The sequence below is a fragment of the Papilio polytes genome, unplaced genomic scaffold (assembly GCF_000836215.1).
Source record: "Papilio polytes unplaced genomic scaffold, Ppol_1.0 DF822067.1, whole genome shotgun sequence".
NCBI lineage: Eukaryota > Metazoa > Arthropoda > Insecta > Lepidoptera > Papilionidae > Papilio > Papilio polytes.
The window spans coordinates 7,980,351-7,993,030 of record NW_013527137.1 but is presented as its reverse complement, the minus strand read 5'-3'; the positions used below and the strand labels follow the sequence as shown (position 1 = coordinate 7,993,030).

Below are 12,680 nucleotides of genomic sequence, written 5' to 3'. Positions count from 1 at the left end.
CCCGCTCTTAAATGCATTTTGCTACGTTTTTTTTGTAAAAAAAAATATTTGGTTTCCGCTTTCGCACTTTCGTTTTTGAAAATAGAACTTTTTAATTGTGCAAAATTATCTAAACTGTATTAGTTATGTAAACTACCAACTGTTTTAACATTTTTATTATGTAGTTTTTTAAAATCATGCACTACAAAGCTCCTGTTACCAAATATTAAATTAAAAATTGTGTTAAAATATTATATAAGTGCAAACTGCTGTGATATAAATTGCTTGACTTTTGTATAGATTTTAAGAATAAAATATATAAATGAGTTTTTAAAAAATGACATACAACTTCATCCTTCTTTCTGTGTGAAAACCATTAATTATTTAAATATATTTTTCCTCAATTTTAATTGTAATAATCATGCGTTTTGAAGCACTTTTTTCAAGTTTCTCTGCAATTTATTTTCTCATAACCTATAAGAAAACTTTCGTCGTTTATTTAACGTACTATGTCATTTTAATATTTTGTCTCTATGCAACAAAATCAATCTATATCGATTGACCGACATTGTAATGTGTACTTTGTTACCAGGTTACTTGAATGACGTCATAGCGCCCAGAACTAGGTTATACTCGCATCTAGGTCGCTTTAGAACACAAGTAAGGAAATAATCTATCCTGATAGGTGCTACAATGCGTTTTCATTGACTACATACTTGTAAATATTATCATCTCTGTTTATTCAAAGGGAACGAAAAGGATGACGATAGCGACAAGTTACGTGCTGTTAGAATTCATCGCTGATTTTAACTCTGGGTTTTTTTACGTTGTGCCTACCTGATAATAGGCCCTGTAGGATTTTTCTAATAAGGTCGATTCTATTCGACCCAATTGAAATAAAATAACTCTCCTATTGACTTAAAACATGTTTATCTTGTTATTCTAATACTAGCTTTCGCCCGCGACTTCGTCCGCGTGGAATTAAAGAAAAAAAGTGAGTAGCCTATGTGTTCTTCCAGACTATCGTCTACATTTGTAGCAAATTTCACCGAAATCCGTTCAGCCGTTTAGGCTTCAAACTCTAACAGACATCCATCTAAACTTTCACATTTATTATATTAGTTAGATTGCAGTTTAACTGTAGTTTACTATTTTTTAAATAGATCGTTGATATCAAAATCTTGCGACGTTAATATTTAAGTCAGATATACTTTAGCTGATTGTAAGTCTTTATTTATTTCATTCATTGTATTTAATATATTAAATAAGTAAATATAATTTTGTATTACGAACATTGTTTTATTTTTAACTCTAATATGATTTTTTTATCAATGTTATTAGACTCATGAATTCACTAGCCGTTGTCTATTTTATTTTTAATATTGTACTGTATAGCATTTTAGCCGTTTTGATAATTTAAGAAAGAAGTTACTTAAATCTAAGACGAGGTTAGCCAAAACCAAGGAAATTCCTGCTATAAACACTTATCTACCTACATCGGTTCAAAAAATGATTAGGAATCTGTTAGATGTGAAATAGAAATATTTAAAAGAAATAAATTTTGACCAGAAACCTAAAAGAATAACTAAAAGTGGTCTATATTTTTTTGTGTTAAATATGTCTATTTTCAACATTGTCTTGTCGAAACAGTCAGTGCGCTTAAACAACACTAACCCAGTTCGATACACCGCGACCTAGATTACAGTTCTATGTACCACATATTGAATGACCTAGGAGTAGCTGGCAGGGACAGTCGATGCCCCAGTGGCCCAGTTCATTGAATTTCATACTGCGCATGTGCCTCGAGAAACTGAATGGTTGCTTCAACTTTCAGAGCTTAATGGTCATCCGGGATACCGGCGGTAACTACAATAACGATTTCATCGTATATCGGCAGTGCATTGCAGAATGAAACGACAGTGTGGATGAGAAACTTGTGCCTAGTCCTAGTCCAGCATTTGATGCATTTGTTATGATGCGAATATATTTTTCAATGTGATTAAATAAGTACAAAACATACGTTAATTTGAAAGGTTTTCATTCATTTAACTTTTTATTAGAAGCAACTTTCAAAGGCATACTTTACCCTTTTATTACAAATATATAAAAAATTACATTAAATTGTTAATTTGTAAACGGAGCTCACGTTGATTAAACTAGCAACACTGTTGTTTTACCCAAAGAAAAATGGCCGATGCACCTAACGTCAAAACCTCAATAGAGAATATTTACTCAAATAACGATTAACACATTTATTTTTGTTTAGAACGTGTAAAGCATTGTTTAAGTGGCTGTGTAGTGTTAGTGTTAAAGCATCAGTTAATATTAAAGAAGCCGAAGTAATTCGTGTTTACTCGAGTACTGGACGGAATTGATCTGTTGATTTTTATGCACAGTAAGTATTTTCTTGCTATTTCCTGCATACCTTTACATTAGTCATTTTTATTTTATATAATTAGCATTGTTTTATAACTCAAGAACTTTTAGGTGTATAATATAATCTTCGTTTTATAAACTATAGTTGTTTTTTTATATATTTTGTAATCGACAAAGTCTATTCCAGAATCAATACGTTTGCCTAGTAATTCGTAATCAATCGTAGTAGATGTAATAGTAAACTTATTGCTAAGAATTTCGACTTACACTACCGAATTTAGAAAATGCAATTCAATAATCATAAATAGTCTATAGATATGACTAACAAATCGATACCTTAAACATTGTATCATTTTTCATTCATTTACTACAACAAGTGTTGATAAAACGTATTACACGAATAATTTTATATACAACGCTATATAAAACAATGTTCAAAATATATTTTTTTTACTATCTTTTTACATTTTCAATGTTATTATTTTTCATTTACAACTTTATTAAAAAATAAGATGCAATGTGAATGTATGTTAGTCATACATATGAAGGTCTCTGACACAGAATACCAAAAGAATATTTAGATTATGATTAAGCCTCATTATTGTCATGTACAAAGGTACCAAATAATTACTCATTTTGTTGAGTTGAGTTACTCAATTGCTCGCTTCTTTTGGTAGAAGTTTATGAGATAATCTTAAATTTTTAAGACAATAAACTTAAACTTATAAAATAAGATTCAACTAAATTTAGGATAAACAATTGCAAAGTAATATTTAATATAAATAAGTAGTCAAAGATTAACAGCCTTACATATAAAAGTGGTATAAAGTTAAAATTAGGAATAAACTGAGTATAAACAAAATTTGTTCCAATACTAAGTTTATTCCTAAATTTAAATTTACTCTTTTCTATATTTCATATATACCCATTTCATTATCCCTCTTGCACTCATTTCGTATATAGTTATAAGACAAAGAATACAATCAATGTTAGTAACATTTTTGCAATATTGCATTAACATTATAATGACTTGAGCAATATTAACAAGGAATAGTTTTTTACGAAATAAATTCATATATCATTGGTGAGTCAGATATATGCCAATGATATGCTTTGATGATATGATAAGTAATTAATAAAAATGTGTAATTGACTTTGGAAATTCTTAGACATGCCTATGTCAACTAAAATTGATGACCTAAGACTTACGGTTTGCATGAAAGAAGTAAATTGGCTCCTTGATCAGCCAAATTTGTATGCATAGTAGGATTTGTATACACTTGTGGCTTGTTGGCTACCATAGTTATGGTAGATCATATTGACTGAGCTGCAAATTTCGTCATTGAGTCACTCAATGGTTCATGACTGTATGAGCTGACCTGAATCTTTTAAGAGCTGATTTAAACATGTATAAATATTATTGATAGAGGTATATGGAAGAGTATTTACGTGAAGGAAAATCACGAGTATCTAGGCAGAGTCAAGGCGCAGTGCTAGTTGAAGGTTCGCAAACATTATAGTAACCTTGCACTCGAGGATGTTTTTATATTTATTTCAATTTAATGATGTTAAACAGAGCAGTTATCGCGTCTTCCGATATATGTAGGTGCCTTGACCTCTACGTGACGAAAACGACGACGGATGTTGTGTAGTGTGACTTTATCCAGGTGAAGCGTAGGTGACGATGATAATAAAAAATCTGGATGTGACTATGACGTCGTATTCTACAAAGTAATACTAACAGAAATACTAAAATTAGATTCAACTGAAGCTAGGACTGATTCATGGGCTTTCTGACATTTTAATACGATTTTACCTGACTCATTGTTATAAGTGCATTTAGTAAATTATAAGCCGATTTCGCGACCGATATGAAAGGGCACCTCAAAGTTTGCGAGATTATTTCGTCACATTGTTATTTCACATTGTTATTGTATGACATAAGACCATACTTATCGTAGTGAGTTTGCAATTCTCTCGTAGATATTTAGTACGTTTTACAGCGATACGCTCTTTAATATATTTTTTGTTTGTCGACGTCAATGCCAATGATTACCGTCTACTGATTTCTGTGTCGTGTTCAGATGTGAGGGGCGTGTGGGTGCGCGGCGGGTGCGGGGGGGCATGTGGGGCGCGGCGGCGGGCTGGTGGTGCGGCGCGCTGGCGGCCGCGCTGCTGCTGCTGCTGGTCGCGCTGCGCTGCCGCCGCCCAGGGCACAAGCAGAGCCACCTCGCGTGGCCGCACCGCCCGCTGCAAGTGCATCAGGTGCGTTCATGTCACACACCTCGATGTTACTTGCACTCTTCACTTGCACTTGTTGCGCAAATCTAAGGTAAAATATTTACTTTAAATTAGTTTAAACTATACATTTATACTTCAAACGGACAATATCTATAAAGAAACAAACACACTGTTAAGTAATTCTACATTTCATACTGAGTAGAATTAGATATGTTAAATTTTGATATTTTGATCTTCAGGTGCACATTGTAAGCAGTGGCAAAGCGTATGTGTCGCACTTGACGATCCCGGAGCCCCGCTGCGCGCACACTGAGCTGGCCGGAGCGCCACCCGACCCCGTGGTCACGGTCCCCTCGGACCCCCCGCCGTCTACACCTCGCACCGACCCGCCACAAATCGTCATAGTTAAAAATTTTAATCAAAACACTATAGCTCACGAAGCTGCAAGCTCTGAGTCTCGACCTCCGCCCTTACCCCGTCTATCGGCCCCCGAGCATTGGCTCCATAAACGCCCCTTTGACTACAAATATCCCTGCATACCCCGACCTCTCACTCAACTAGTCAATACCGATCTTGGGGCAGACCTGTCCCGAGAATCGAGAGCTAAGAAATATAGCGCTACAAGGTCTCCGTCTTTGGAGAAAGACGATAAATCGCCACTTGTTAGCGCTGGGACCCATGTTGAAGTATTTGGTTTCGACGATTCCTCAGTTTCTAAGATGAGTGATTCGGGTGATGTACCTTCAGACATGTCGCCTAGCAATTTAAGAAGATTCCGATCGGTAAGCACTCGTCTGAATATGTGCAGTGTGACTGAAACACCCCATGTCGATGGGATTGAGAGAGTGGAAATGCAAAATTCACCAAGGGTTATAGAATGCAGTTCGGCAAAAGATAAATCTTCTGCATCAAAATTTGACTTCTCTCCGAAATTATTAGCTGATACCATAAGTTCTCCAAGATTTTTTACTCCACCAGAGATGACGTCACCTGCCTTTTTCGCTGAGCCGTCTCCGAAGTCTGTATACTATGATACTGTAAGGTCACCAAAATTCTTTCCCGAAACTCCTCGCGACGCTGAGGTGCCGCAATCACCGAGAACGTTGAGCGATCACATTAATAGAACTAACGGTCTATGCGATAAACCAGGTTCTCCAAAATTCCTAACCCCTAGACCTAGCCCCAAAGTACACAGTTATAATAAGGAAAATTACTTTACTTTCGAGCAAGGAGCTTTAGAAGAAGGAGCGGCGAGAGCATCGCCTCGTCCGAAAAGATACGGTGGAAGATATTCCATTGAAAGGGAAAGATTCACTCCTCCAGCTGATAAAGAGGTGAAAAAATACAAACGACACAATAGTTGCGATACTAATATTAAAAATAACGAAGAAATAATGCCAAAGTATGAGAAAAAGGAAACCAACTCAAAATTGGAAGTTGTTGAAACCGACGTAGTAGATTGCTGTGCCAAAATCGATTCAATGCAAATTGAAATTAAGCCCGAAATCGAAAAGACAAACGAACTGATGCCTGTCGAATCGAGTTCAGCGCAGGCTAGACGACAACGACTAAAATCTATCTCCTTGGATTCTGACAATGCAAAAATTATAGAACAAAATTTAGGTTTACCCATAGCTAAACAAATGAAGGATCAAATGAACGAGGCGTATAAGAACCAAGAGACTAGTACATCGTGTGAAAATATGGAAAGACATAGTACAAAAAATTCTGGTGAAAGGCCAGCTTTTAAATTTGATGTGGAACAAAAAACTAAGCCAGTCGAACAAGAGGAGCCTAAGTCCCCCGATGTTATTCAGAGAAAAACTTTACGACAAAGTTCAGATACTCAGTCCTTTTTGGATATGCCTCGTTTTTCCCCCAAAGAATTTGAAATTACTGTAACGTCAGAGGAAGGATCGACAGTACCAGCTGAGACTCAAACAAAACGCAAAGGTAAAAACTTACGAAACCTGACAATAGATTTGTCCATACGAGATACCGATTTAGAAAAAGAGTTACTGGAATTTGAAAAATTGTACACCGACGCCGCAGAGAAGAAAGTTAAAACGCCTACTCTGAAAGTAAAGGCGACGTCTTTAGACTCATCCGAGTCTGTGAATTTATCTTTACCGCAAAAGAAGGCGCTGGATGTGCCACAAAATTCAATATCTGTACCGAATACTCCTAAACGACAGTTAAAACGAATACTCGCTCAAAGAAGTGTGAAACACGACGGTTCTGGGGGCAAGATGGGGTATAATTCTTTGCAATCGAATGCTGAACAGAGACGGCTTTATATGAAAGGTCAAGACAGTGGAATTTTCTTAAGAGATAATCATGCCAGTCTTATGTTATACCAAGCGGGACCTTCCCGAGTGGGTTCACGGACTATGGGCTCATTTGAAGAAAATACTATGGATTTTGTAGAAAATGCGCCAGAGATTAATATATCAGGAGCTGAGAGCCGGCCAGGGATATATGTAGACTCCGGCCAAACTCTTGGTTCAAATCTTCTAAACTATAAACAGAATTTAAGTGTGTCAAGTACCAATTTGAAAACTTTACCGGAAGGCGTTCCCTCTGACGACTTCGAACCGAGCATTGGAGATGAAAAGTTAATTAAAAAACTTCATAGGAGGAATTCGAATCAAAGTTTAATGCTGAGCACACACAGCTTGCAGAGTTCCAATTGCTCACTGAGCAGCGCTGGTGCCTCCGCTCATAACTTAGGAACTGTTCGTACGAGTTTCTCCAATTTCAGTTTAAATTCAGATAGCAGACAGAAGATATTATCGATAGATCGAAGAGATTCTAATACATCTCTTGTGAACGCCGAACATTCGAGTATTACACCAACAACGCGCGTCATTTGCTCGTCAAATACGAATCTCTCTGGTGAGGTATCGAAGAATTGTCTATTGCAAAGACGTGGCTCCAACAACAGCCTAACGCTAAACATATGCACGACCAACAACCTCAGCAGGCATTCCAGCAATAGCTCTTTAAATAAAGAAGTAAAACTCGGACAGAAGAAAGGACTCTTAGAAAGAAGAAGTTCCAACACATCTTTGACGCTTAACATCAACACCTCTAATCCACAATTATCGAGTAATCGAGGTCTCAGTATTTCAAATTACAATCTAAATGGATCTACATGCAACCTCAGTAGGTACAACAGCAATCACAGTATCGACAATGCTCCGACGGAACCTCGCAAAGGTATCTTGGAAAGACGAAGCTCTAATACTTCGCTCACTCTGAACATTCAACCACAAGAACCACGGGACATAGAAATAGACGAAACACTAATAGATGGCAATCTGAAAGATCTTCCACATAGGGACAGGCATAGAAAATCTTTGAGTACAGAAAATTTGATTCCGAAATCATACAAAAATCGATTGAAATTACGCACATCCGACAAAGGTGTTGGCTTCGGTTCACACGACAACCTGTGGTCGACATCGTACACATCTGATCAAGAATACACACAGAATCTTACATTCGTATGTGGCGATCAGGAAAATGAAATCATATATGCTTTCGGTCGTCAAGAAGATCCTAATTATCAACAAGGTTTCGTCAAAAATATAACAACCAAGCCTCTAAGTCCTCAAACTACGTCGGAAGATTTTAGATTATATTTGGCTAATATGCAGCATTTACAGAACGCTTCTAGTGTATTGACCCGTCAGCAGCTGAAAGATTTGAATGATGTATTTCAGAACGGGTACTCTAAGGTCAAATGCCACAGTGCCGGCGAGGGTCAGCATTGCTGTACTGGTCGCGTAGACTGCGACATTGCGAAGGACAACCCTCAGATGGTTTTACCAGAACCGGTCGCGACTCAACCTTGTTCTGAGTATCAGAAGATGTTGTTGAGGAATTTGCATCAAGAATTTTGGGATATGCCAACGAATTTTCAAGAAAAACCCATTGTTTCCGGATCACATCCAAAGAATAGATACAAAACCATTCTACCCAATGAACATTCTAGATTTATTCTGCACGCTGATCCCGGTACCCTCGGGGAGGGTTACATCAATGCCAATTATATTAAGGTACAGTTTAAACTTTTATTATTTAGATATATTTTTAACACTTTATAAATTTCATCATCGTCTTCCTTCTTATCCTACTAACGCATTATCATCACAGCAGGTTTTTGTCCTCCGCATAACTCATATGTCATCTCAGTCATCAGTCCCTTCTTGATTATGTCTTATTTCAAACAATCACTTGACACTTTATAAAGTTAAAATCGTTTTCATGTCCAATGTTAACGATGTTTTTAATCATTTCCATTTTGTTCATTTTCCAGGGGCATGAGTATACCAAAAACAGCTACATCGCAACACAGGGACCTCTACAGAACACCATTTACGATTTTTGGATGATGATCCGCCAGAACATTACAGATTTCCTCAGCCAAAAACCAGATATATCTCCCGATGTCGCTATTCAGAAGATTGTAATGCTGACAAACTTCATAGAGAACAATAGACAGAAATGTGAAAAATATTTCCCATTGGAATTGAACGAGGAATTAACGATAACAAGCCCAGAGTTGACTGATACGAGTTTTTTCAGCGAAACGGAACCTACGAAGAGGAGTTTTGTTATTAAAAACAGCGGTCTAGTGAAAAAGGCCGGTTATACTATTCGAAAGTTAACGGTTAAATATTTGGATTCTAAAAGTGTAGAGTGTGTCAGTGATTTAACTGTGTACCATTACTGGTTCCACAATTGGGCGGACCATAAGTGCCCCAAGGATGTGAATGCGTTATTAAATCTAAGCTTAGACGTATTAAAAGACCAAATGTATACTTTTAGTGAAAGTGATAACGAGAAAGACGAACAGTGCCACTGCAATGATAGCCCGAAGCCGGATTCTAAGTTTGTGTTTCCTCCGCTAGAGGCCGCGAGTGTACCTTGTCCAGTTACTGTAAAAGTTTCGTCTCCCCTCGATCTTAATATGGAGAATAACTCCCCGCCTACAATAGTACATTGTTCTGCTGGTATCGGTCGTACTGGTTGCCTTATTGCTATTCTAAATGGTATAAAGCAATTGACGAACGAACAGAAAGTCGATGTGTTAGGTATAGTTTGCAATATGAGGTTGAATAGAGGCGGCATGGTACAGAACTCTGAACAATATGAGCTCATTCATAAAGTCTTGTGTCTGTTCGAGCAGGCGTGTTTACCAAGCTTATAGCTAGAATATATCTGTTAGATATTACGAAACTGAGTAACAGTTGATTACTATTTAATTTATAATGTTATCTATAATTTCGGATTATTCCCGACCGTCACCCCGCTCTGTCCCCACTTGAGAATAACATTTTTCATCCGTCCCACCTTTTAGTCCAACTATTACCATTAAGGTGACGGAACGGTTATGGAACGGTCCCTTCGCCGCAAAACGGGACGGATGACACTTTTTATTCTCATCTGTCTCCACGTGGGGATAGAGCGGGGTGACAGTTGGGAATAATCCATAATTTATTCGTGGAATAATATGTATATTTGTTAGATACATTTTTGAGTATTTCCTATATAAAAGTTTAATACTATTAATTTATGAATTATCGACAAATGGTAGGTTAAGGGAATGTTTATGATGATCCATTTATTTGTATAAGTTCCATTCTCGATAGATTTATGAAGATTGATAGAATATATTTACAAATGGATGATTAAGTTTGATTGAGACTCCCGTTAGTTCCTAGGTGGTCATCTGTATCAAATCTATTTTAAACAAGTTTTTTAGATAAATTTGGAAAACTTTATACAATATCAAAAATTTAGATTGGTAATATTTTATACTTCATTATCAAAAATATAGTATGCTACTAATATCTGGGACCCTAGCACGGAAATTTGCGAAAATTATTCGTAACGTAGACAAAATGTATTAAATTAGTGTAGCGCCCCCATCGGACGTAAATTTTAAACAAATTTTGTCGATTACTGTACGGATACTTTCTCGGGAATTTTCGTGCTAGGCTTCTGATACCAGATTCAAATAAATTCTGTGATAAATTACAAAGCGCGAGATATTCTAAATTTTCTGATGTATCCTAAAAAAATTAAATTAAGCTCACTTTTATTTTCTTCCCTCATTGTTAGTTCATATTTTTTGTAAATATTTTCTATTGATTTTTAAATGCATCTAAATATTGTATTGTCTTTATAGTAAATAATTTATTTGCCTTTGTGGTACATACCTTTATTCTGAAAACATATATTAAAAACCTACTTTTGTAAGCCATATAAAATAGATTTGTCTGTGGAAATGCTAGGCGTGAAAAGAAAAATTTAATCTTTCCTTATAGATTTATATAAGGTTTCTATTCATAATAAATCACATATAATCACTAAATACAATAAAAACAAGACAATTCACGTGGCATTTATGATGTCATTATACATTTATAAAGGTGTTAATATATTGTTTCGCGTATTGTAGCCGTTAAATCTTTATGACGCAAAGAAAAGTTAGTGACGTCCATATTATCGATAACTAATAGTCGACAATTTACACATGAAATATTAATTTGTGTGTGCGTTGAATATAAGACAGTACAACTCTTTAAAATCTTTCAAAACTGATTATTAAATTGTATTAACTCTTGCTATCATCTTCACGTCATTATACAACCCACTAAAGGGCTAGAAGTCTACCTGGAAGCCAGTGTTGGTTGACTTAACATGTCTGAATTTCTGCGCGATGTGTGCAATTATCTGTGTTAATTTAAATTAATTTACTAACCGAACCTTTCAAAATTATTTGCGGTCAAATTATTAATAACCATTAACTTTCGATATAGTATCGATAATATTGCTTCGCCACGTCCCTAAAGATTTGTTTACTATACCATCACCGCACTACCGTAATCGTCATGCGGTTGATAATTCGCGAATAAATACTAATCGAAAACAATTTCGTCTTTTGTTACTTATTTAGATGTTTAATTAGAGAAGTTTGCACGCTTTTACCTGACTGAGAAGGGTAGGTAGCGTAGTAGGTTTGATTTTTCTTATGTAGGTACAGTTGGGAAAACTGGCGGTGTCCCACCTCGAAAGTTACAATCGTTTGAAAATTTAGCAACGCGACGAGGAACAGAAACCAATATAACGCAGCTTAGAAATGTACGAAAAATTACACACTGCTACCTAATTTTGTAGAAAGAGGCGAAATTTTTCTTTTTGCATTGAACTAGGCAATTTTCTATGGAACATCAAGGATTTCCGCGAATGAACGTATGTAACTTTGTGAAGATCTAGTTTGCTTCTAGCTTGTGAAGACACCGATAGCCAAGTGCAGTGTCATTTGAATCATTGTCACCGGAGGGTCACAGGGAAAATAATATTGGTACACACCACGAAAAGTAGACTTGTTTAAACTCCATATATTACTCGCCATAACATTTGTTTTAAAGTCAGAGTTTCTTTAGTTAATTAAATGAGTTCTTTGTTTTTAAATCCAACCTAACATATGCTACTTTATATTCATAAAAGTCTGGCGGGGTTTTTGTTTTTTTCTAATCAATTTATTTAAAAATATTTACAAGTGGTATAAAATTGCCCGGACAAAATTAAATGTCGGTGGAACCATTAGACAGATTTTGATATTATTTTTTTAATTGAATGGTTAAGATCGTATCGGTGAAACTCGACATTTGTTATATTTCATTTTGTTATTGACGTATCAGTGTTTCTATCGTTAGTTTTCAGAATTTAAATTCAATGACGTATGGTTATATATTAAAAAAATGTGTTTTAAGTAAAATTATACCTTCTGGTTTTGCTGTATTTTTTGGAATTCTCATAACAACATTATTTAAATTTATGCTAATAAATTTCGCCTTGGTGTTTTAAACGCTACAGAAACGGACAAAAGTTAAGCGAACTTGTGGGTTTTGCCGTATTGATGATTTCTGAAGCTTACCTATAATCTCAAAGGTTTTTCCGGATGTGATACTAGATGTATTCCGCGGTTACAGTCATTCGTCTTTTGTTAAAGAATGAGGTAAAAATGACGATAATATAAAATTATTTAAAAATACTAAAAAGGTGAACTT

At 35.8% G+C, this 12,680-nt stretch overlaps 1 protein-coding gene across 1 annotated transcript; it reads left to right on the top strand.

Annotated features, from left to right (window-relative positions):
* The first annotated feature begins 2,166 nt into the window (after positions 1-2,166).
* Positions 2,167-11,974, top strand: LOC106107147. Its single transcript, XM_013287859.1, has 4 exons — positions 2,167-2,374; positions 4,440-4,620; positions 4,836-8,657; positions 8,918-11,974. The coding sequence occupies exons 2-4, from the start codon at positions 4,480-4,482 to the stop codon at positions 9,809-9,811; spliced, it is 4,857 nt and encodes a 1,618-aa protein (XP_013143313.1). The 5' UTR covers positions 2,167-2,374; positions 4,440-4,479; the 3' UTR covers positions 9,812-11,974.
* Positions 11,975-12,680: the final 706 nt, after the last annotated feature.

Excerpts from the sequence above, each read along its gene's own strand:
- LOC106107147 (XM_013287859.1), top strand. The coding sequence starts at position 4,480 with ATGTGGGGCGCGGCGGCGGGCTGGTGGTGCGGCGCGCTGGCGGCCGCG. Across the intron at positions 4,621-4,835 it reads GCCCGCTGCAAGTGCATCAG|GTGCACATTGTAAGCAGTGG; the intron begins GTGCGTTCATGT and ends TTTGATCTTCAG. Across the intron at positions 8,658-8,917 it reads TCAATGCCAATTATATTAAG|GGGCATGAGTATACCAAAAA; the intron begins GTACAGTTTAAA and ends TTCATTTTCCAG.